General features: G+C 49.0%; 1 protein-coding gene across 2 annotated transcripts in view; it reads right to left on the reverse strand.

Annotated features, from left to right (window-relative positions):
- The window catches only part of cd2ap (CD2-associated protein), a 318,661-nt gene extending 299,110 nt beyond the window's left edge, over positions 1–19,551 (reverse strand). The window contains exon 1 of one of the 2 annotated variants that reach the window (XM_072499137.1): positions 19,412–19,551. In XM_072499137.1, the coding sequence (XP_072355238.1) occupies positions 19,412–19,415 (4 nt within the window). In that variant the 5' untranslated portion in view covers positions 19,416–19,551. Of the gene's footprint in view, positions 1–19,267; positions 19,356–19,411 lie in introns of those variants that run through there. The other variant, XM_072499136.1, reaches the window with a different exon arrangement.
- Between the last annotated feature and the right edge of the window lie 4,863 nt (positions 19,552–24,414).

A 24,414-nucleotide genomic window follows, 5' to 3' on the forward strand; every position in this document is an offset into this window, starting at 1 on the left:
AGGAGCAGCAGGTGGGAGAACGCGGAGGTTCGGATATATCAGGACTGGAGTGGGGAGGTGGCGAAGAGGAGGGCCGGGTACAATCGAGCGAAGGCGGTGCTGCACAGGAAGGGGGTGAAGTTTGGCATGTTGCAGCCGGCGCAACTGTGGGTTACCTACAAGGACCGGCACCATTATTTTGAGTCTCCGGATGAGGCGTGGGACTTTGTTCAGGCCAAGACGTTGGACACAGATTGAGGGTCGGGACGGGCGATTGGGGACTGCGGTTGATATGCTATGTTTATTTTTGTTTCGAGAGGGGGGGCCTTTGTATTGCTCCGGGTTTCTTTTTCTTTGTGTTTTTTCTCTTTTGGGTCAGTGAGGGTGGCTGGGGGGGGTTGGGCACTGTTTTGGTTGGGTTGGTCAGGGGGGGCTCTTAGAGGTTGTGGTGTTGGGTGTTCTGACACACAGAAGAGCCAACACAGTTGCATGTGGTACAACGCTTCTTTATTTAAACTCACTATTTACAACTTGGTCTTTGCACTCTGCACGTGGGGGGCTCCCTGCTTGTGGTGTTTCAACAGCTCTTTCTTGTTTCCTTCTCCCCAGACCTACTGACCTCCAGGTGTCGTGCTCGTGCTTTTTATGTGGTTGGTGTTCTTGTCTGTGATTGGTTGTGGTGTTGTGTACTCTGATTTGCCTGTTAGTGTGTCCATCATGATGTGTGTGTTTGAATATCATGACAGAGGTGAGATGGGGCCCCGTGGGGGAGGGGGAGGCCCGAGTCAGGGGTGAGGGGACCAGGCCTGTAAAAGGAGTTGCGTCAGAGGTGGCGGGGCCTGGTAGGTGGAAAGCGCGGGCTTTTTCCCGCGCTGAAGACTGTAGGGGGCGGGGCAGCGAGGGTTGTTTCCTGCGCTTAGAACAGAAGGGGGAGGGGGAGAGCCTATGGGCGGGGACGGGAGAGGAGGATGTGCCACACAATGGGAGGAGTCGAAGGAGAGGCGGGAGTGGCCGGGGTCAGCAGACTTGCGGAAGTGCAATGGAGAGGGGGGGGGGGGGTAAATCAGCTGGGATGGATCCTAGCCAGGGGGGTGGGTGGGGGGAATAGAGTTGCTGCTGCTAAGGTCAAGGAGGAGCTGGAGCGAGTTGGGGGGGGGGGGGGAACCGAGACGGGGGTATGCCGCTGTGGGAAACGGGCCGGGTGATTTTCAAGACCGGGGGCTAGGGAATTTTAATTCTTCTCACATGTCCATAAGGCTTATTTCCGAATCGACTTTTTCATCTCGAGTAGGGCGCTGATAGCAAGAGTAGAGGATACTGAGTATTCGGCAATAGCCATTTTGGACCACGCCCCGCATTGGGTGTACTTGGAGATGGGGGAGGAGAGGGACCAGCGCCCGCTGTGGCGCTTGGAGGTGGGGCTGTTGGCGGACGAGGAGGTGAGCGAGCGGGTCCGAGGAAGTATAGAGAGGTACCTGGAGACCAACGACAACGGGGAGGTCCGAGTGGGGATGGTATGGGAGGCACTGAAGGCGGTGATGAGGGGAGAGCTGATCTCCATTAGGGTCCACAAGGAGCGGAGGGAGTGGGGGGAGAGGGAGAGGCTGCTGGGGAGATGGCGAGGGTGGACAGGAGGTATGCGGAGGAGCCCGAGGAAGGACTGTTGAGGAAGAGGCGTAGCCTCCAGGCCGAATTCGACCTGGTGACCACCAGGAAGGTGGAGGTGCAGTCGAGGAAGGCCCAGGGGGCGATTTACAAGTATGGGGAAAAGGCAAGCCGGATGCTGGCGCATCAGCTTCGGAAGCGGGACGCAGCTAGGGAGATCGGGGAGTTAAGGGGAGGGAGTGTGCTGCGGAGTGGAGTTGGCATCAATGGGGTCTTCAGGGACTTCTACGAGGAACTGTACCGATCCGAGCCACCACGGGAGAAGGGAGGGATGGGCCGCTTCCTGGACCAATTGAGGTTTCCAAAGGTGGAAAAGGGACTGGTGGTGGGATTGGGGGCCCCGATTGGGCTGGAGGAGCTGATCAAAGGAATAGGAAGCATGCAAGCGGGAAAGGCTCCGGGGCCGGACGGTTTCCCGGTCGAATTCTATAAAACATATATGGACCTGTTGGGCCCGCTGTTAGTTAGGACCTTTAATGAGGCAAGGGGGGTGGGGGGCTTTGCCGTCGAGGGAGGGGGAGGCGAAGATAGTGGTGGCGATGGACGCTGAGAAAGCCTTCGATAGGGTAGAGTGGGGGTACCTGTGGGAGGTGCTGAAGAGGTTCGGGTTTGGGGAGGGGTTTGAAAGGTGGGTTAGGCTGCTGTATGGGGTCCCGATGGAGAGTGTGGCCACAAACAGGAGGAGGTCCGAGTACTTTCGTCTGCACCGAGGGATGAGACAGGGGTGTCCCTTATCCCCCCTGCTCTTCGCACTGGCGATTGAACCCCTGGCTATGGCACTGAGGGAGTCAAGGAACTGGAGGGGGTTGGTGCGCGATGGGGAGGAGCATAGGGTGTCACTTTATGCGGACGACCTGCTGCTGTATGTGGTGGACCCGGTGGGAGGAATGCCGGAGGTAATGAGGATTCTTAGGAAATTCGGGGACTTTACGGGGTACAAGCTCAACATGGGGAAGAGCAAGCTTTTCGTAGTTCATCCAGGGGACCAGGAGAGGGGGATTGACGAGCTCCCACTAAAAAAGGCAGAGAGGAGCTTCAGGTATCTGGGAGTCCAGGTGGCCAGGAGCTGGGGGGCCCTGCATAGGCTTAATTTTACAAGGCTGGTGAAGCAAATGGAGGAGGAGTTCAAGAGGTGGGACGTGTTGCCGCTGTCCTTGGCGGGTAGGGTGCAGTCAATCAAAATGACGATGCTCCCAAGGTTTCTGTTCCTGTTCCAGTGCCTCCTCGTGTTTATCCCGAAGGCTTTTTTCAGGCGGGTTAACAGGAGTATAATGGGGTTTGTGTGGGCGCGAGGGACTCGGAGGGTGAGAAGGGTGTTCCTGGAGCGGAGTAGAGATGGGGGGGGGGGGGGAAACTGGCACTGCCCAACCTCTGTGGATACTACTGGGCCGCCAATGCGACGATGGTGCGCAAGTGTGTGATGGAGGGGGAGGGGCTGCATGGAAGAGGCTGGAGACGGCGTCTTGTGTGGGTATGAGTCTGGGGGCGCTGGCAACGGCGCCGCTGCCGCTCCCTCCAAGGAGGTATATCACGAGCCCGGTGGTGGTGGCTGCCCTCAAAATATTTGGGGGCCATTACGGGGGAACCACCGGTTTGCCCCAGGAAGAGCAGGTGGAGGGTTTGCGGGGTGGCACAGGGCAGGGATACGAAAGTTGGGGACTTGTTTGTGGATGGGGAGTTTGCGAGCCTGGGTGAGCTGGAGGAGAAGTACGGGCTCCCCCGGGGAACACCTTCAGGTACTTACAGGTAACGGCATTTGCCAGACGGCAGGTGGTGGAATTCCCGCGGCTACGGCCACACACAGTACAGGACAGGGTGCTCTCGGGGGGGTGGGTGGGAGTGGGGAAGATCTCGGAAACTTACCAGGTGATGCAGGAGGAGGAGGAGCCCTCGGTAGTGGAGGTAAAAGGTAAGTGGGAGGAGGAGTTGGGAGAGGAAATTGAGGAAGGGACGTGCGCAGATGCCCTGGGGAGGATGAACTCTTACTCATCGAGCACGAGGCTCAGCCTCACAGTTTAAGGTGCTGCACAGGGCACACATGACCAGGACAAGGATGAGTCGGTTTTTTGGGGGTGAGGACAGGTGTGTTAGGTGCTCAGGGAGCCCAGCAAACCACACCCATATGTTCTGGGCATGCCCAGCGCTGGAGGAAGGGCGTAGCGAGGACGGTGTTGAGGGTGGTAGGATCCAGGGTCAAGCCGGGCTGGGGGCTCGCAATATTTGGGGTGGCAGAGGAGCCAGGAGTGCAGGAGGCAAAAGAGGCCGGAATTCTGGCCTTTGTGTCCCTGGTAGCCCGGCGAAGGATTCTTCTCCAGTGGAAGGATGAGAGGCCCCCAAGCGTGGAATCCTGGATCAACGATATGGCAGGGTTCATTAAGTTGGAAAGGGTGAAATTCGCCTTGAGGGGGTCGGTACAAGGGTTCTTTAGGCAGTGGCAACCGTTGACTTCCTGGCAGAGCGGTAGACATTGGTCAATGGCAGCAGCAACTCGCGGGGGGGGCTGCATCGTTTCTAGAAGACAACTCACCACCAGCTTCTGAAGGGCAACTGGGCATGGGCAATAAATGCTGGCCTAACCAGCCCCACATCCCCTTAACTAATTTAAAATGGTTTTTTAAACACTCGAGTGGAGCATGAACTCATGACTTACTGACTCTGTGCTCCTACTGAACTACACCTGATATGAAACAGTAGCTCAGCAGTAAAGAGATAACTTCAAATTAAGTTCTGTAGAAGGATCATTTAGGACGGAAATGTTAACTGTTTCTCTCCAGAGATGCTGCCAGGCCTGCTGAGTATATCCAGCATTTTCTGTTTTTGTTTCATTTCCAGCATCCACAGTATTTTTGATTTTATTAAATTTATTATTTCTTGATGGTTACTACGTGCTATCATTGATGCATAAGCAAAGAATATTGGACACAAGGGAAATTTATATCTTGCTTAAGGTTATGAATTGATTATTTTTCAAATATAGAGAGCATTCGTTATAGACAAAGACCTATAGGGCAGGCTAACTGTGATTATAGAGTAATGTTCTCAAACGTTACATATGCATAGAAAACAAAAGTAATATGCACCTTCTGCAAGAAAAACTAATTTTTCTTTTATATTGGCTTTGGAGAGGAGAAATACAGTGAACTAGCCGGAGGAAATACACTAGAATAATTGAAGAGGTGCAGAGGCCACATCTTATCGGGTATTTGCAAAAAAGATATTTAACTCTTTTGTTGAGGGGAGGACAGAAATTAATTATGCAATGAGGACTGATGCATGTTTTTGTCTGATTTGATTGGGCTGCATTTTTCTTTGTTCCTAATCTTGGCCTTTGAGGAGATGGGAGGAAATCATATTCCCAGTGTGCTATATTTTTGCTAAAATTATTTTTGAAGCCAGTATAGGAACTTAAAATATTTGATGTGTATTTGCTCTGTCCACATATATTTTTGGGCGTGAAAATAAAGTTGGAAAAATAAACTAGATTGGATGAAATAATTGACATTTTGCACATGGAACATGAGAAAAATATAAAATCTATTTTGTTTACCTTTATTTGGTCTATGTTTTTTAAATTGTGGAGTGGAAAGGAAAGTGTCCAAATGTTCCCAACCAAATAATTGGGAATGCTTTCTTCAATTTCCTTAACACGGTAGCATTTTGGATAGCACAATTGCTTCACAGCTCCAGGGTCCCAGGTTCGATTCCGGCTTGGGTCACTGTCTGTGCGGAGTCTGCACATCCTCCCAGTGTGTGAGTGGGTTTCCTCCGGGTGCTCCGGTTTCCTCCCAGTCAAAAGATGTGCAGGTTAGGTGGATTGGCCATGATAAATTGCCCTTAGTGTCCAAAATTGCCCTTAGTGTTGGGTGGGGTTACTGGGTTATGGGGATAGGGTGGAGGTGTTGACCTTGGGATAGGGTGTTCTTTCCAAGGGCCGGTGCAGACTAGATGGGCCGAATGGCCTCCTTTTGCACTGTAAATTCTATGATAATCTATGAAACTGTAATGAACCTATTTGAGCAGTGGGTTGGTTTCCGCCCCAGGTCTTTTATCGAGAGCTATAGAAGGCAGAGCCTCAGAGGCGAGACTGTCAGTGATACAGTTTTTTGACCGGTTGTCCTTCCCAATGGTGCAGCTGGGGAGAAGGGAGGAGTTGGAGGCAATGGTGGGACAGGAGGTTATGAAGTGTATCGGATTATTGCAGTCGGGTAAAGCTCCGTGTCCGGATCTGTTGGAGGAAGTAAAGACAAGTGGAAGGGTGAACTGGGTCCAGTTTCCGATGAGGGTTGTGGATTGTAGCTCTTCACAGGGTCAACTTCACCTCCTCTTGTGCTAGGCTCAGCTTGATCCAGTTCAAGGTGGTGCACGTGCTGCACTTTACCAGGCTGCGGATAAGTGGATTCTTCCAGAGGATAGGTACAATTATTATGCGAGGCAGGGCACCAGTGAATTATACACACGTTTTGGTCTTGCTCTAAACTTGGAAGCTTCTGGGTCTTCTTTTTTAGCATGTAGGGGATTCTGGGGATTCAGCTGGAGCCGTGCCCGTTGGTGGCTATTTTTGGTGCATCAGATGTGCTGGTGTTGCAGATGGGGCAGAAGGTGGACGTCCTCATCTGCACCTCTACTAGCCCAGAGGAAAGTTCTACTCGGGTGGCGCTCTACGGTACCACCCAGTGCTTCAACCTGGCTGAGTGATCTCGTGGAATTTCTGTATCTTGAGAATGGGACGTACACCAGGAGAGTCAGTGAGCGGGTTCTATTTGAGGTGGCAGCCTTTCATCTTTTTCAGGAAATTGGTCACCGTCAGTTGCTGGGGTGGGGTGGTTTTGTTTGTTATGGGGGGTTGGGGATAGTTGTGGGTTGGTGGAATTTGCAATGGTATTTGTTCTGTCATTGTTTTCTTTTACTTTGTTGTAATGAAAAACTTTGCAGAATAAAATACATTTTTTAAACAAGATTAAACAAGATTTTTTAAACTGTCATGAACCCAAGTTATGAGGAGCCATGTGCTGCAGTATAATCTTGTAAGGCAACCAAACTAATGCTTTGCAGCAGGGAGGGGGTGTGGGGTCAGAAAGGATCGGGGGGGGCATGGTAGGGAAGTCAGGTTGTTGGTTACTTATTTAGCTATGATGCCATCTCCTTCTGTTCTCTTTTGATTTTGGTTGCGTTCGATGTTTATTTACAAATGCCTTAATAAAAATATTTTTTTTAATTATCTAGTGCTTTGTCTTTTTCAAATCATTTTTGCTGCCTTATTTTCTATTCCTCCCTTTATAAACTTCTCTATTATTTTTAATTTAACTTCATCTGAAGAAGCATGGAATACAATTCCTGAAATATTTTCTCATGGTAAACCTCAGCACACAGATGCACCGAACAAAATGTGCACTTTTGAAGACAGGACACTGCTTGGAAAATGGCTCAACAGCCAATAATTGGGAATTACAAAAGCCTCCACCTTTTGTTGCAGATTGGTGCTCTGCCTATAGTCTAGGGCAGGCATTGTCAAACTCAGGGGTGCGGCCCGCGGGCGCGTGTCGGGTGGGTCGCGGAGAGGTCCGTCGCAGCGCTCCCGGTCGCGCAAATCTGCACGCAACAGCCGGAGCAGTCGGCGGTTAATAACGCTGGCTGCAAGCGACCTTCAAAATGGCCACGAACATGTAAAAAAAAAAAATGTGGCCGCACTGCACATGTGCGCCAGATCATCGGCCGATGATCAGGCATGTATACGCAGTGCAGCCGCTTTTTTTTATAAACGGCCGCAGGTTATTGTTTTCCAAGTTCGGGGGGGGGGGGGGGTTTATTCATTTAATTTTTATTTTTTTCATTTATTTTATTCATTTTTTTTACAAGTTCGGGGGGGATTTATTTGATAAAATTTTAAAGGAAACAAACGCATTACTTTGGATAGATGGTGACTCCATACTTTCCGACACCAGAAGAGTTCACCTTCATCCAACAGGTTCCTTGGTGGAGCGTGTACAAGGGCCAAAGGGAACCAAAGCCATTTCCTCCATTTTTGTCAGCAACTAAGAAGGCAAGAGAAAATGGTGGGTCACGCAGGTCGGCCGGCGTGGGTCGCGAAGGTGGGCAAAAATGGGTACCCGGAAAAAAAGTTTGAAGAACACTGGTCTAGAGAAACAGAAGGGAGACATGGATGAGAAGTATCGGTATTTCTTCAACCAAACCATTGACAGCCAGCAAAATTTAAATTTGAATCCATTGCTGATGGAGAGAGTGACAAAATGTTGATGTTTGGATTGGTGACGCACATGAGGCCTGTTGATTCTATAAGGAATGTTGCATGTTTGGACAGTGAGGAAGATCATGCACAAACCCACTCCACAACACAACCCATTGCCAACAAGGTGGGTGGATCCAGATGGAGGCAAAATAATCAACTTACAAGATGGTTGTGATGTCTATAAATGTGCAATTGTAGGAAAGTGCCCAGAACTGAGCCAGATTCCCTGATGGAACTTTCATTGTGCTATGGCAAGAAGCAGAACACAATCAGGGTATTTTTGTGAAATGACACAACCTTGCAATACACAGCTTGTAAGTTTCAATTAAGTTCCATAGTCACTTTCATACTTTAGGATGTGTTATTTCATTTAAATTATTTTATTCAAATTACTGGATAATTCCATTCTTTTCCAAACCAAAAAAAATCTTCCAAGTTCATACGAACACACAGAATATAATCAAATATTTTACAGATATGTGAAAACTTCCAATGCAACACAGGAAAAAAACTATCTAAACATTGAAAAGAAGCTTAGAGGCCAAATCAAATACAGCAAAATTCCTGTGTGACATACAAAGTGCATTTTCCTACTACAAGCAATGAATCTCAGAAACAAGGTAATTGTCTATCAAACGTTGCATCTAACTTCAAGGCTTCAATTAATTTGTATATACTTGAAGACATTTATGCAAACAGATCTTGTTTTAGGACTTAGCTGCAAACCTCGATCTATGAAATTCAAAGTAGGATAAATCAGAAATAGAAGCATACAAAGATCAGAACTTCTTAAGCTTTTCTCCTGAGGTTATGTGGCTCCAACCGCAATGACTGCATGACTAGAAAATGTGAAATGCACTGTGCAAGCCTAGTCAGAGGGACCATCTTTCTAATGAGACCTTAAACCAATGTCCCATCTGCCCCCTCAGGTGGAGGCACAAGATCCCATTGCGTTATTTTGAAGAGGGGCACAGGGGCAATGCCTGAAATCCTGGTCAATATGTATTCCTCGGAAATCTGGCCCGGTTAGTTAAGTAAAAGAAGAAGGACTTTCGGAGGTGGGACATGCTCCCGCTGTCACTGGCGGGGAGGGTGCAGACCGTAAAGATGACGGTTCTCCCGAGATTTTTGTATGTCTTACAGTGTCTCCCTATTTTTATCCCAAAGGCTTTTTCAAGCAGGTTAATTTGGTGATTTCTGGGTTTGTATGGGCGGGTAAAACCCCTCGAGTGAGGAAAGTGCTGTTGGAGCGGAGCCGAGGGCGGGGAGATGGGGGATTGGCCCTAACGAACTTTAGGAATTACTCCTGGGCGGCAAATATAGCCATGATCAGGAAGTGGGGGTGGGGGAGGGGTTGGTATGGGAGCGGGTGGAGGCGGCTTCTTGTAGGGGCACAAGCTTAGGAGCACTGGTAACGGGACCTCTGCCGCTCTCGCCGGTTCGATATTCCACAAGCCCAGTGGTCGTGTCGGCTCTGAGCGTATGGGGGCAGTGGTGGAAGCATATGGGAGTGGAGGGAGCGTCGGTGTTGGCTCCAATTTGTGGCAAACACTGGTTTGTGCTGGGGAGGTCGAATGGGGTGTTTCGGAGGTGGCAAAGAGCAGGGATTGAGAGGCTGGGGGATTTGTTTATCGATGAGAGCTTTCCTTGTTAATAATAATCGCTTATTGTCACAAGTAGGCTTCAATGAAGTTACTGTTAAAAGCCCCTAGTCGCCGCATTCCGGCGCCTGTTCAGGGAGTCTGGTACGGGAATTGAACCCGCACTGCTGGCATTGTTCTGCAATACAAGCCAGCTGTTTAGCCCACTGTTTGGAGGATTTTGAATTGCCGAGGGGGTAATGGGTTTCGCAATCTGCAGGTGAGAGACTTTGTACGAAGACAGGTTTCGACTTTCCTCTTCTACCACCACACGGGATACAGGACAAGGTAGATTCTAAAACAGAAGTAGGGGAAGGGAATGTCTTGGAAATTTATAAAGAGCTTATGGTGTGGGAGGGAGCCCAGATAGGGGAGGTAAAGCGCGAGTGGGAAGATGAGCTTAGTAAGGAGCTAGAGGCAGATCTGTGGGAGGATGGGTTGAGTGAAGTCAATACGTCCTCATCATGTGCCAGGCTCAGCCTGATACAATTTAAGGTGGTTCACCGGGCACACATGTGCCCGGATGAGCAGGTTTTTTGGGATAGAGGACAGATGTGGGGGAGGGCCTGCAAACCATGTCCACATATTTTGGTCATGTCCGAAGCTTAGGGGATTTTGGCAGGGATTTGCTGATGTCATATCCACGGTGTTAAAAACGAGCCCCCCCCCCGCTCCAGAGTCCAGAGGTGGCGATTTTTGGAGTGTCGGAAGACCGGGGAGTCCAGATGGCAAGAGAGGCTGACATTTTGGCCTTTGCCTCCTTGGTAGCCCGGAGACAGATCCTATTATTCTGGAGGGACGCGGAGCCACCAAAATCGGGAGTATGGGTTAGCAACATGGCTGGGTTTCTCAGGCTTGAGAAAATTAAGTTTGCCCCGAGAGGATCAATGCTAGGGTTCGTCTGGAGGCGGCAGCTGTTTATTGACTTTTCAGGGAAAACTAAACTGTTAGCAGATACGATAAGAAGGGGGAGGGGAGGTTAGGTTGGGGGGGGGGGGGGGGGGGGAAGTTAGTTTAGTTTAGGCGGGATCAGCGAGAGGTGATGGAGGGACTGGGGAATTGTATGTATAAGTTATGTTGGCTGGGTATGGTTGTTGGCTGGGGGGGGGTTTATGTAGTGAATTATGTTTACATTTGTTTTTGCAATTTCTGGTATGATAAAATCTAAATGCCTTAATAAAATGTTGTTTTTTTAAATAAAAATATTTACTCCTCAATTAACATCACTAAAAAGACGTCCCCTGTTCGTTATTTATCACACTGCTGTTTATGGGAACTTGCTGTGGGCAAATTGGTTGTGATGTTTCCTGCATTAAAACAGTGACTCCTCTTCAAACGCTTTTCACTGTTGGAAGGCACTTAGGGATGTCCTGATGTTGTGAAAACTATTATTTAAATTCAATTTTTTTCCACTCGTGTGACCGCTGCAATGGTTGCAGGTCAGAAATGTCAAACAAGCAGTAGTATGACCCAAGCTGGAATGCTTCAAATTCAGTACATCTTACAGAAAAACATTACCATACCTCCCACTCTATCAGGACTGTTTCTATTTTGGAAGTAACTATTGTTGTCCAATGATGGAGTTGGAGGGCGAGAAGTCAACAGATAATCAGTGGCTCTGATTCCAGAGAATGATGGGGGTTGAGAGGGGTGGGGATGGTAAGGGGTATTGTGAAGAATTTATAAACTAAGCAAAATGTTGAATTTGATGTATTGAGATACAAGGATTCGGTGAACATCTGTAAAGGCCTGAATGATGAGTGAGTTAGTCTCTGGGTAGAAAAAATATGCAGTTCTAGACAAATTAGCAATGCAGCGTTTGGAATGCAATCAAAGGTCCCGGGCGCAACCATCTTCAGCTGCTTCTTCAAGAACCTTCCTTCCAGCATAAGGTCAGAACCTTCCTTCCAGCATAATGGGGATGCTCACTGCTGATTGCACATTGTTCAGCACCATTTGCATCTCCTCAGACACTGAAGTAGTCCACGTGCAAATGCAGCAAGACCTAGACAATATCCAGGCTTGAAGTGCCAGGCAATGACCATCTCCAGTAAGAGAGATTCAAACCATCGCTCCTTGACATTCAATGACATTACCATCACGTAGTCCCTCACTATCAACATCCTTGGGGTTATCAGCCATAAAAGGACAAAATAGGAGTTAAGATGGTAAATGGAGGGGCAGCACAGTGGTTAACACTGCTGCCTAAGCGCCGAGGACTCGTGTTCAATCCTGGCCCCAGATTACTGTCCGTGTGGAACTTGCACGTTCTCCCAGTGTCTGCGTGGGTCTCACCCCCACAACCCAAAGATGGTCAGGGTAGGTGGATTGACCACACTAAATTGCTCCTTAATGGGAAAAAAAATAATTGGCTACCCTAATTTTTTTTTTTTTTTTTAAAGATGGGAAATGTGAGCATCTGATGTGCTGTACTGGTGATCCACAAAATGAACTTCAAAATGTTGTTCAGCAAAGAGCACACAGATTAAATGCTGCCTCATTCAATCCTCAGCAGTCAAGGGGCAGTTAATCTGCTTTACCACCACCAAACCCCACCTCGAGAAAGAAAAACGGATACTAAATGGTTTCTACTTCAGGAGACAAGTGGGCTTGGGTGGGAGATGTATCAGTCACTGGAGAGGCCAGCAAGAACCAAGTAATTGATGCACCAAGACATTATTTAATTTCTGCTGAATACTCAGCGTGAAAACTATCGGTTAGACAAGGAGAAATGCAGAGTCGGCCAGGTTGTGTGGAGGCAGGTGGCAAGGAGGGACAGGACATTTTAGTGCAGAATGGTAACTGATATGCACATAAGACTAACAAATCGGAACAGGAGTAGGCCATTCAGCCCTTTGAGCTTGCTCTGCCATTTTTAAAATAAATTTAGAGTATCCAAGTCTCTCTTTTTTTCCAATTAAGGTGCAATTTCGTGTAGCCAATCCACCTACCCTGCACATCTTTGGTTATGGGGGCGGGACCCACTCAGACACGGGGAGAATGTGCAAACTCCACTCGGACAGTGACCAGAGGCCAGGGTCTAACCACTGCGCCACCATGCCGCCCGCCTGCTCGACCATTTCATATGACGATATTTGATCTAACACTCACAAAGTTCACTTTCCTGACTTATCTCCGTAACTCATAATTCCCCACCCCACTGATTCTATATACAAACAAACATAGCAAAAGTAGCTTTAGACTACACAATATATAGACAAGACTAAAACCTGGTTGAGTCAGCAAGCCCTTTTGAGTATGAATAATCACCATCAGTATCCAAGTTGGCAGGAAGAGGAGCAGACAAAGAGATAAAAAGGCAAGTATGAACTATTCCTGATCACAAGAGTGCAACGTGATCGTGGTGGGGAGAATAAGAATCTGATTGCACAATGAACAAACTATTTGAGGGAGAGAGGAAAGGAAATGACGGTAACAGAAATTGAATTTACATTTTTCAATCAGAGACCCTTACTCAGCCCCATATAGAATCATAAGAATTTACAGTGCAGTAGGAGGCCATTCAGCCCATCGAATCTGCACCACCCCTTAGAAAGAGCATCCTACTTAAGCTCATGCCTCCACCCTACCCCTAACCCAGTAACTCCACCAAACCTTTTTGGACACTAAGTGACAATTTACCATGGCCAATCCACCTAACCTGCTCATCTTTGCACTGTGGGATGAAACTCCAGAGCACCCGTAGGAAACCCATGTTCGCACATGAAACAAGTGCAAACACCACACAATCACCTGAGGTCCCTGGAGCTGTGAGGCAGCAGTGCTAACCACTGTGCCACCTTGTATGTAAAATTGTAGTTCTATATGTCAAGTCAGCTGTTGAACCAATATACTGTGATTTGATGGTGCTGAGGTTTGGGATTCTGTACCCGGCTCGCCTCTCGGTGATCTTTAGTAATAAAGAGCACTAATTTGGAACACCAGAGGAGGCGACGGAATTTCTGAGGGACAATGGACTGACAGGTAAAGGAGGACATGGAACTGTGGATGAGGGGTGTGGAGAGGAATGTGGTTTATTTTCTCCTGTTCTTTGGTAATTCTTGGGGGGTTTTTTGTTCGATGGATGGTTGGGGAACTCTTCTCCTCAGATGTTTCGAGGCGGTGACGGGGTGAGGGCACCTTTTTGACTGTTGGGGTTTTTTTGTTTTCTTATTGTTTATTGTTGCACCATTGTGAGAGGAGTGAACAGGGGGAATCAATTGGGGGGTTAGGAGGTTGTGTCTCCTTTGGCAGGGGCTGCCAGGTTAACTGGGCGGGTTAGTTAATGGGAGAGTAGTGGGGATAGGTTGTTGTGTTGTTTAGGGGAGGGAGGGGGGGCTGCTGACGAAGGTGTTGTTGCTGTGGCGTTATATGGGAGGGAGTAGTGACAATGGACATCCTGGGATGGGCATGGAGGGTCGCATGGCACCTGCGGAGGCTGGTCTAAGAAGAGGTATGGTTGATCCAGCGGATCGGGGGGGGGGGGGGCCTCCAACCAGGCTGGTCACATGGATGCGAGGTCGCTGGGCCAGTCAAACAGTCACGTGTTTTCGTGCATCTGGGGAGTTTGAAGGCAGATGTGGCCTTTTTGCAAGAGACACATCTGAAGATTGGGGACCAGACAAGGCGAGGGAAAGGTGGGTAGGGCAAGTTTTCCATTCAGGGTTAGATATGAAGATGCGTGGAGTGCCGGTCAATAAGCGGGCGGCATTTGAGGTGGAGAATATTGTAGCGGATTCGGGGGGGGGGGGGGGGGGGAGGTTGGGATGGTAAGTGGGAAATTGGAGGGGTGCCAGTGGTCCTAGTTAATGTTTATGCCCCAAATTGGGACGATGTGGAATTTATGAGGCAGGTATTGGGGAAGATCGCGGACCTGGACTCACACCGGCTGATTATGTGTGTGGGCAAAGCAGTTTTCATACATCTCCTACTTGCATAATGTCTACTCACCAATTGATGTTTTTGTGGTGGCTAAGTCGTTGCAGGTGGGTGTGATGGACTCGAGATATTCGGCCACACGCCACATTGGGTGCACTTGCGAGTGGATCCGGGGGGTGGGGGGCTCAGCACCCGCAGTGGTGGTTGAATGTGTGGCTGCTAACAGAGGAGGAGGTGTGTGAGCGGGTAAGGGGCGCCATCCGGGGGTACGTGGAGGTAAATGATACAGGTAAGGTCCCGGCCGCCACACTATAGAACACACTCAAGGCAGTGGTCAGGGGGAGTTTATATCAATTCGGACCCACAGGGATAAGGAAGAGCGGGCAGAGATGTCAAAGTTGGTGGACCTGATTATGTGGGTGGACAAAAGGTACTCGGAATCCCAGAGGTGGGATAATTGAAGGAGAGGCAAAAGCTCCAGATGGAGTTTGGGTTGGAGTCCACAGGGAAGGCAGTGGGGCAGTTGCTGAGGGCCAGATAGGCAGTATATGAGTACTGGGATAAGGCTAGCAGGATGCTGGCCCACCAGCTCAGGAAGCAGGAGGTGGCGAGGGAGATTGGCAGGGTGAAGGACGGCAAGGATGGAGTGGTATTGGATCTGGTGGGAGTGAATGAGGTGTTTGAGGACTTCTTTAGGAGACTTCATGAATCGGAATCCCCGGCTGAGGGGGAGGGAATGCAGGATTTTTTGGACGGGTTGGAATTCCCCCGGGTGAAGGAGGGTCTGGTAGAGGGGTTGGGGGCGCCCATTGGATTGGTGGAGGTGCTGGAGGGTATGGGGGCAATGCAGGCAGGGAAGGCCCGGGTCCAGAAGGTTTCCCAGTTGAGTTTTATAAAACGTGTTTGGGTGACCTAGGATCCCTGCTGGCGAGGGTATTTAATGAGGTGAGGGAGAAGGGCGAGCTCCGCCCTACGTTGGCGCAGGTTTCAAAATCTCTGATCCTGAAGAAAGACAAGGACCCGGGGAGTAGTGTGGTTCCTACTGTCCAACATCGCCGTTGAATGTGGAAGCCAATTTGCTGGCTAAGGTTCTGGCCTCGCGGATTGAGGATTGTGTGCCGGGGGTGATGGGTGGGGACCAGACGGGATTCCAAAAAGGGATGCATATGTCGGCCAATATCAAGCACCTAAGTGCCCCCAGAGGGACGACGGTGAAAGTGGCGGTCGCAATGGAAATGGAGAAGGCCTTTGATTGGGTAGAGTGGGACTATTTGTGGGCAGTACTGGGGAGGTTTTGACTGGGGTTTGTAGATTAGATTTGATTGGTTTACCAGGCACCAGTGGCGAATGCAAGAACAAATCGTGTGAGCTCAAGGTACTTTAGGTTGTACTGGGGACGAGGCAGGGATGCCCACACTCCCCGTTGCTTTTTGTCTTGGCAACAGAGCCACTGGCATTGGCGCTTAGAGCGCCACGGGGTTGGAAAGGGATGGTGTGGGTGGGATGGAGCAAGGTGTGTCCCTATGTGCGGACTACCTGCTGTTGTAATTGGATCTACTAGAAAGCATAGGAGGTATTATGGACATTTTGTGAAATTCGGTTGGTTTTCAGGGTACAAATTAAACATGGGAAAGAATGAGGTCTTTCCGATTCAGGCAAGGAGGCAGGAGAGGAGGCCGGGCAAGCTGCCATTTAAGATAGTGGAGGCGAGTTTTAGGTATCTAAGTATCCAGGTGGCGAGGGGCTGGGAGCAGTTATACAAGTTGAATCTGGATGGAGTAAATGAAGAGCAAATTTAAAAGAAGGGGTGTGCTTCTGTTGTCATTGGCGGGGCGGATGCAGACCGTAAATATGTCCGTGCTCCCGAGGATTTTGTTTGCATTCCAGGACCTCCCGATTTTTACCGCATGGCCTTTTTCCAAGAAGGTTAACTCATTGATATTAGGATTTGTGTGGCTGGAAAAGGCCCCTCGGTAAACAAGGCGCTGTTGGGAGTGGGGCGAATTGGTCTTGCCAAATTTAATAAATTATTGGGCGGCAAATATAGCCATGGTAAGGAAGTGGGTAGTGAGGGAGGGGTTGGTTTGGGAGCAGATGGAGGCAACCTCGTGTAAGGGTGCTAGTTTGGGAGAGTTATTCCACGTGTTCACCGGTAGCAGTGGCCCTAAGGGTGTGGGGGCAGTGGTGACATCACCGGAGGCTTGAGGGGTCCTCAGTTTGGGCACCGATCTGTGGGAATCACAGGTTCACTCTGGGAACTGGGCAGGGGTGTTTCAGGGTTGGTGGCGGGTGGGGATTGAGTGGTTTGGAGGTTTGTTTGTAGAGGGCAGCTTCCAGAGTTTGGAAGGACTGGAGGAGTATGAGTTGACCCGTGGAAACAGGTTCCAGTACTTACAGTTGTGGAACTACGTGAGAAAGCAGGTGCTGTCCTTTCCTGATCTGCTGCCCCCGGGGTTGCAGGACGAGGCGCTGTCGAGAACAGGGGTTGGAGAGGGCAGGGGGTCAGAGATTCCTTAGGAACTGGTGGATTGGTAGGGTGCCCCAATAGGAGTAGTTCAGCAAACGTGAGAGGGTGAGCCGGAGGCTAGGCTTTGGATGGAAGCTTGGAGGAGAGCGAATGGGTCCTCCTCATGCGCCAGGTTGAGTCTCATCCAATTTAAGGCAGTTCATAGGGCGCATTTGACGGTGGCTAGAATGAGTAGGTTCTTTGAGGGGGTGGATAGGTGTAGGCGGTGTATAGTTGGGGGGGGGGGGGCGCAAATCATATTGACATGTTTTGGGCCTCCCCGAAGTTGCAGGGATTTTGGTGGGGGTTAACTGGCGTGATGTGGGAGGTACTGGGAGTGAAGGTGGTCCTGTATCCCGAATTGGCTGGCAGCGTTTGGAGTGTCAGAAAACCCAGGAGTCCAGGGTGTGAGAGGCCAACGTTCTGGCCTTTGCTTCTCTGGTAGCCCGGAGACGGATCTTATTGGGGTGGAGGGACTCGGAGCCTCCAAAACCAGTGGTATGAGTGTGCGATCTCGTGGATTTCCTTAGGCTGCGAAAATTCTATTTGCCTTAAGGGGGTCAATGGAAGGGTTCGGCCAAATATGCAAGCCGTTCATTGACTTCTTCCAGGCAGTTAAGTCGGGGGTGGGGGGGTTATAGGTTACAGTTAGCAAGAAAAAGTGGAGGCAGAGAGGGTAGGGGGTATGGTAGGGAGGGCGGATTGGGGTTGTTCACTATTTGAGTTATGCTGTGTTCTGTTTATTATTTGTTGGTTATCTTTTATATCTTGGTTGTGGTTTTATTTGATGTTTATTTATTTTTTTAAATTAAAAAAACAGTAAATTCAGGTAAAGTCAAATTAGGGTAATTTAATAGGAAAAGGCAACAATCAGAGCCTCTGCTACCTGTAGCTAAAGTAGGAAGATAAAAACAAACTGACAAGTACGAGAACTTCAGTGACTTCAGATATACAGATAACCAAAAGGATAAGATAGAATCAAAGTACGTACAAAACAATTGAAAAATACAAAGTAGCAAACATGAAACAGCAAATGTTATTCAACAACAGAAACCATTCTCAAATCATTGTATCAGAACTAGTAATGGTATCACTGGATTGGCTAGGAATTGATGTTGACATTAATGGAGCAGCGTTTTGTTCCAAGCTCCTGCACGGAGACAAACTCAGTGTTGCCGCTGCCGACCAAAACTACAGGTATGACCCAAATGTTCAGCCAGGACCATTCTTGTGCACGCTGTTAATTATCAGGGCTAATGTTCCTGCCCGAATCATGTGCCTCAATGAATTAGCTATTATTTTCCTAATTTTCAAATTCTTCCGTAGCTTCATCTCACCTCTGCTCACACCATTTGACCCTGTACTCTGTTCAACTGTCCTTATCCACAACTATTCCATCAGTTATTGGTCCTTCAGCTAGTCCACCCTCACTCGAGTACCTTTTTTTCTTCCTTCTTGACTTCAAGGCCCTCATTCCTGAAAATGCTTTGACACACACCTCACCTTGTCCCTATCCGGTTCCTGTTTGGCCTCTACTCACTTGCCCAGCGCTCTTTGCCTGTACTTGCTGAGACACGATTAGGGGCAAATGCAAGCGGTCTTTCGCTTAGCGACCAAGCAGATTGCAGCAAAAGTAATAATGGGCCATCGTCCCTTCTTATCACTAATCTGCATCTTTCAAAAAGTAGCAATAACTATCCAACGTTTCGCCAAGGATGCCATTTCTACAACCTAACTTCTCTTTTAAAATCATTTGAATAAATGAACCCATCCTCCATTTCCACCTGAAATCGCATATTTGCTTGGGCCTTTTCATCCACTTCATACTTGGAGCTGCACACATCTGCAGTGGAGTAGTTCAATCGGGGCAGGGAACATTGTGGCCATTCGCTCCCAGAATGACTCAACTCTAGGTGTAGTTTGCTCGTTATCAAAAGTAGATCATTAACAGGGATACTCCATTATTACTGTAGCATAAAAAGAAATGAAGGTCAACTAAAAGTTGGGTTCAGAGTAGTTAAAGAACTAATTCACCGGAAATCCGTCCATTTGATGAGTAAAGGAGATTTCCCTTCCCCCAGTGAGTTCCTCCTCACTCCCTCCCACCCAAACTTTAACTTAAACGATTTCCCCCAAATCTTGTCGCCGCCTCTTCCAGGAATTCAGCTCCATTTCACCCAGACGCTTAAAAGAAAACTCATGGAAAAGACAAAGAGGGGGAGGGAATAAAAAAAAAAAGAGTTGAACAGTGTCAATGTAGTTGGATTAGTTACTCAGGAAACCAGCTAGCGCAGGCAGGCTCCGGGTGTGAATAATTCAGGAGCTGAACTCCGGGGAGGAGCTGCTGAATACCTGGGAATAGCAGCTCAGAGATCAGACAGCCGGAGCCAGGGAGGGAGCTCCAAGTTGGACAGCCTCCCTCCATATACACACACCGAGAGTAGGGCAGCTCCTGGCACCACGCTTCCCTTCCCCGCACAGAGCCGAGGACCTCACCCATGGCTGCGGACTCTCCTCTCGATCTCAGTCCCCAGGTTCCTTATCCACAGGCGGTGCCGTCCATTCGCGGGGGAGGTAAAGCAGCAACCCGACTGCAAACCTGTTGCCGCTGGGCTCGGCTCATCGGGGGGGGGGGGGGGGGGTTGGAGGCGCGACAGCAACTCCGCTCTCTTCCAGTCCAGTCCGCTCCAGGGGGAGGGGCTTCTACCGGCCCCGCCCCTTCCCGGCCGGAGTTTCCGCGTGCTCGCTCCCTTGGTCGCCGCCGCGCGCTCCACACACAAGCCCGGCTCCAGACCCCGCGCGCTCCCTCCCGCCCGGCTCTAGACCCCCCGCGCTCCCTCCCGCCCCGGGTCCGATTGGCCCACTGCCGCCGCGTGCTGGGTGTCCCGGGTCCGGGATTGCTGCTGCAACAGTCAGCGCAGCTTGAAGCTTCAGCTCCGCTTCTTGTGCTGTTCCCCTGCTCCAGTCTGAACCACTTTTGCATTTTTGACATCGCACCAAGGCGACAAAGCTGAGGGTCGGCATTTTCCATGATCCTCGGTTGAATTTCGGTCGAAGACAGAACGGGCATTTCAAGCTATGAATCGACCTAACAATGGCACAGCTCGGTTTAATAGTCGCAGATACAGGGTGCAACTTCGAATAAAACAAGTTTTCGAATTGTTTAAAATTGCTTTTGCAAAACTTCGTTGTTGGCAAACAACCCCAAAGCTGTTTGCATAATTGCTCTTGAGCCGCAGCGTCTGGGAACACTTTAGTGACAGGAAGGATATAATTGAGATGCAAATTATGCCATCATGTGGTTTTGTTTGCAAATACAGAGGGAAGATTTGCGAAACAATTTTCTATAAGCTCGCTTTTAAAAGGATTGCTCAGCAACGCACAATTAAAATAAAATGCAACGTATGAAATCGCAGACATGCCATGTCAAGGAAAACGTATTCACTTCTCATAATTTGTAGTTTTGTATAATTGAAAGAGTTTCTGAAGTGGCGGGATGGCGGATGTCTCCAGCGAGATTCTGAGCTAACCCCAAAACTAAAACGAAATTCGAGAAAGTGATCCCCTCGAGTTGGTTTCAGACCGTATTAAGAGTATTTCATTTACACACCAACTCTTGCCAAAAACATTTTTTATTTCTAAAGTGTATTTAATGTAGCACATGGGCGGCACCGTAGCACAGTGGTTAACATTTGCTTCACAGCGCCAGGGTCCCAGGTTAGATTCCTGCTTGGGTCACTGCAGAGTCTGCACTCCGTGTGCGTGGATTTCCTGCCAGTGTTCCGGTTTCTTCACACAAATCCCGAAAGAAGTGCCATTAGGTAGTTTGAACATTTTGAATTCTCCCTCTGTGTACCTGAACAGGCACTGGAATGTGGTGACTAGGGGCGTTTCATTGCAGTGTTAATGTAAGCCTACTTGTGACAATAATAACGTTTATTATTATTAACACAGTAGAACATCACAGGACACACTTCACATGTGTTATAAAAATCATGCTGAACCACATAGTAATATTGGGACAATAGACCAAATGTTTGGTCAAATGGAAGAGGTTAAGGATTTTCTTAAATCAGCAAAAAGCTTTTGGGAGAGCGCTTTCGGAGCAGAGTTTTGGGCTTCGGCAGAAGGCAGCATATAGCCACCAAATTATGAAAATCGGGCATTTATAAAAAACAACTTGCATTTATATAGAATCTTATATAACCAAAGTGTTTCACGTATTTTTGAAGGTTAGAGAGGAGTCACTATACTTCTTCAAAACAATGCCATGGGATCTTGTACATTAATGTGATAGAACCAATGGACTCGCAGTTTCAACACATCCAAAAGATGACATCTCTGACAATGAGCACTCAGCGTAATATTGAAGTATCAGCCTTGACTTTTGTGCTCTCGGCTGGGTGTGGGACCAGGAGCCCACAACCTACTGACTCAGAGGCGAGAGTGCTTAAAGCTGAGACAACATTGGAGGAGCTCAAATCTTGGAGGGTTGTTGAATCAGAGGAGGCTACAGAGAAAAAAGGGTTGAGGCATTGGAGGTACTGAAAAGAATGATGAGAATTTTAACACTGAGGCATTGCCAGGTCAGGAGCCAATGAAGGTCAGTGGGCACAGGGAGAGATGAACAGGAACTTGGTGTATGTTGAACATAGGCAGCAAAGTTCTGGATAATCTCAAGTGCCTGTTTAAAGATAAAAGGCAGGCCAAGAGAGTATAGGAATAGTTAAGTCAAGAGGTAAAAACAACACAGGGATCAGGGTTTCACCAGCTGAGGGGTGATGTTGCTGAGATGGAAGTCGGCAGCCTTGGTCACGGAGCTGATATGTGGTCGGAAACAAATTGCAATGTCACATATGTTGCAAACAAGTTGGTGCTAACAGTTGCCAGGGACAAGGGAGTTAGTGACTAAGTGTAGCACACAATGACTTACGAGAGAGATGACATCGATGAGGCTTTATTAAGCATGACTTGTTCCCCGCAGTTCAGCAACAGACTGGAGCAGCGGGGAGAAGCCCGGGTTCTTATACTCCGCCTTCAGGCCGGAGCTAGGGGTCAACAGCCAACCAGGACCCGGGATCAGTCAGCCAATAGCATCACGGCTTCACAGTCCCACATGACCCCTAATACATACTACCACACTAAGTATGCAGTATATGATGAGCATCAATGACAATGGGTCTCACCCCCACAACCCAAAGATGTGCAGGGTTGGCCACGCTAAATTGCCCCTTAATTGGAAAAAAATGAATTGAGCACTTTAAATAAAAAAAGTCAAAGACAATGGCTGTGGTCTTGCCAATATATAGTTGGAAGAAATTAAATTCCAGACACCAGTGTGACAAATCAGTGACAATGGAGAAGTCAAGAAATGCATTGGTAAGATAGAGCTCAACATTGTTAGTGGGACATGTGTAATCTAACAAGTTTTCAGAAGATGTCGTTGAAGGACAGCATGTAAATGAGAAATAGGGGACAAAGGATGGGTTTTTGGAGGATTTCTTTTTGTTTATATAAATTTAGAGTACCCAATTCATTTTTTCCAATTAAGAGGCAATTTAGTGTGGCCAGTTCACCTACTCTGCACATCTTTGGGTTGTGGGGGCGAAACCCACGCAAACACGGAGAGAATGTGCAAACTCCACATGGACAGTGACGCATGTCCCGGATCGAACCTGGGACCTAGGCGCCGTGAGGCGGTTGTGCTAACCAGTGTGCCACCATGCTGCCCTTTTGGAGGATTTCTGAGCTAACTGTTTGGAGGGGAAGAGAAACCATTGCATGTGATACTCGTCCGTGATTGGATAAATAAGAATGGGAGCAGACATTTATTTATTTTTTTAAATTTTTTATTCTCGTCCATTTTCACATTTTCTCCCACATTTACATCCATCAACAATCAACAATAATCAGCAAGATATGTCAGTCCCCATAATAACAACGATCCCATCTACCCACCAACCCCCAAACCTCAACCCGCATGTTTACATAAACAAATGACAAAAAGGAATCAGGGATTACCCGTAGTCACCCTTAATCTTACACCGCTCCCACCCCCCCACCCCAAACCCCAGGTCTCCAGCTCCTCCCGTCCATTGCCTCTTGTAAAACTCCTCCCCCCACCCTCGGTTCCTTCCCCCCCAACTTTCCACCCCGGCTAGACCACTCGGATTCTGTTCTGCCAGGCTCCGATGGCCGCAGCCCCTCCCCCACCTCACTCCCGTTCACTGGCCGGCACAAACCGGCCAGCGTGGAGGCCCCCTCCCAGGTCCCTTTCCCACTTGCCCGGCCCCAGGAAAGCCCAAAGATCCCCGTTTAGCACACAAACCGCGCATATCCCTACACCCCAAAGAACTCTCATTTCGAGTGAAAGTCCCGTCCCTTCCCTTGTCCAAATATATACCACCTTGGCTCCTTTAATCTCTGCACCCGCGCGCAGTGATACAAAAAAGAAGAAAATACAGTCATGAGGTTACATCGGCACATGGCCATTCCTCAATTTGTCAGTTCTGCCACAGTCCTGCTTTCGCAAACTCCTCCGCTGCTTCCGCCGTTCCAAAATAAAAGTCCCTGAGCTTGTAAGTCACCCTCAGCTTCGCTGGATATACAATGCCGCACCGCACCTTGCTAATGTACAGTGCCCTCTTCACCCGGTTGAAGGCAGCCCGCCTCCTTGCCAGCTCCACCGTAAAGTCCTGGTATACACGTATACCAGCTCCAGCCCACTGCACCACCCGCTTCTGCTGGGCCCAGCTCAGGACCTTCTCCTTCACCCTGTACCTACGGAAGCACAGAGTCACTGCCCTTGGCGGCTCACTCGCCTTTGGTACAGGCCTCCACGACCGATGAGCCCGATCCAGTTTATATCGGGAGGGGTCCTCCCCCTCCCCTAGTAGTTTTGCCAGCATCGCGGCAAAATACTCAGTTGCCTTCGGTCCTTCAACTCCTTCGGGCAGCCCCACAATCCTCAAGTTCTGTCGCCTGGATCTATTTTCCAGGTCTTCCATTTTTCCTCGCAGATCCTTGTTAGTATCCATCACCTTCCGCATCTCTTTCCCCATCGAGGCAAGTTGATCACCGTGCTGCAATAACATCTCCTTCACTTCCTTCAGCGCCTCCCCTTGCTCTCGCACCTCTGCCACTGCGCTCGCCACCTCCGTCCTCACTGGGGAAACCGCCTCCTCCACCAGCACACTCAAAACTCCCTCATCTCCTTCCTCACCGTCTCCATGCATTTTGCAATCTGCGCCAACTGCTTTTCAAATTCCGCAGCCATCACCTTGGTTATTTCTTCAGCCGGAAGCAGTGCGGCCTTCCCTAGTGTTCCAGCCTCCATTTTTCCTGGTGACCCAGCGGTGACCTTTCCACTCCCCGACGGACCTCCAGCTGGTTTTTTTTCTGCCGTTTTTTTGCTCACCCTCGACATTTTCCTTTGGGTTTTTTTCCCTCCTGTGTCTTCACAGTGCCTCCTCCGTGCCTTCTCCCTGCTTCTGCCGCCT

This window comes from Scyliorhinus torazame, chromosome 4, assembly GCF_047496885.1.
Source record: "Scyliorhinus torazame isolate Kashiwa2021f chromosome 4, sScyTor2.1, whole genome shotgun sequence".
NCBI classification, from domain to species: Eukaryota; Metazoa; Chordata; class Chondrichthyes; order Carcharhiniformes; family Scyliorhinidae; genus Scyliorhinus; species Scyliorhinus torazame.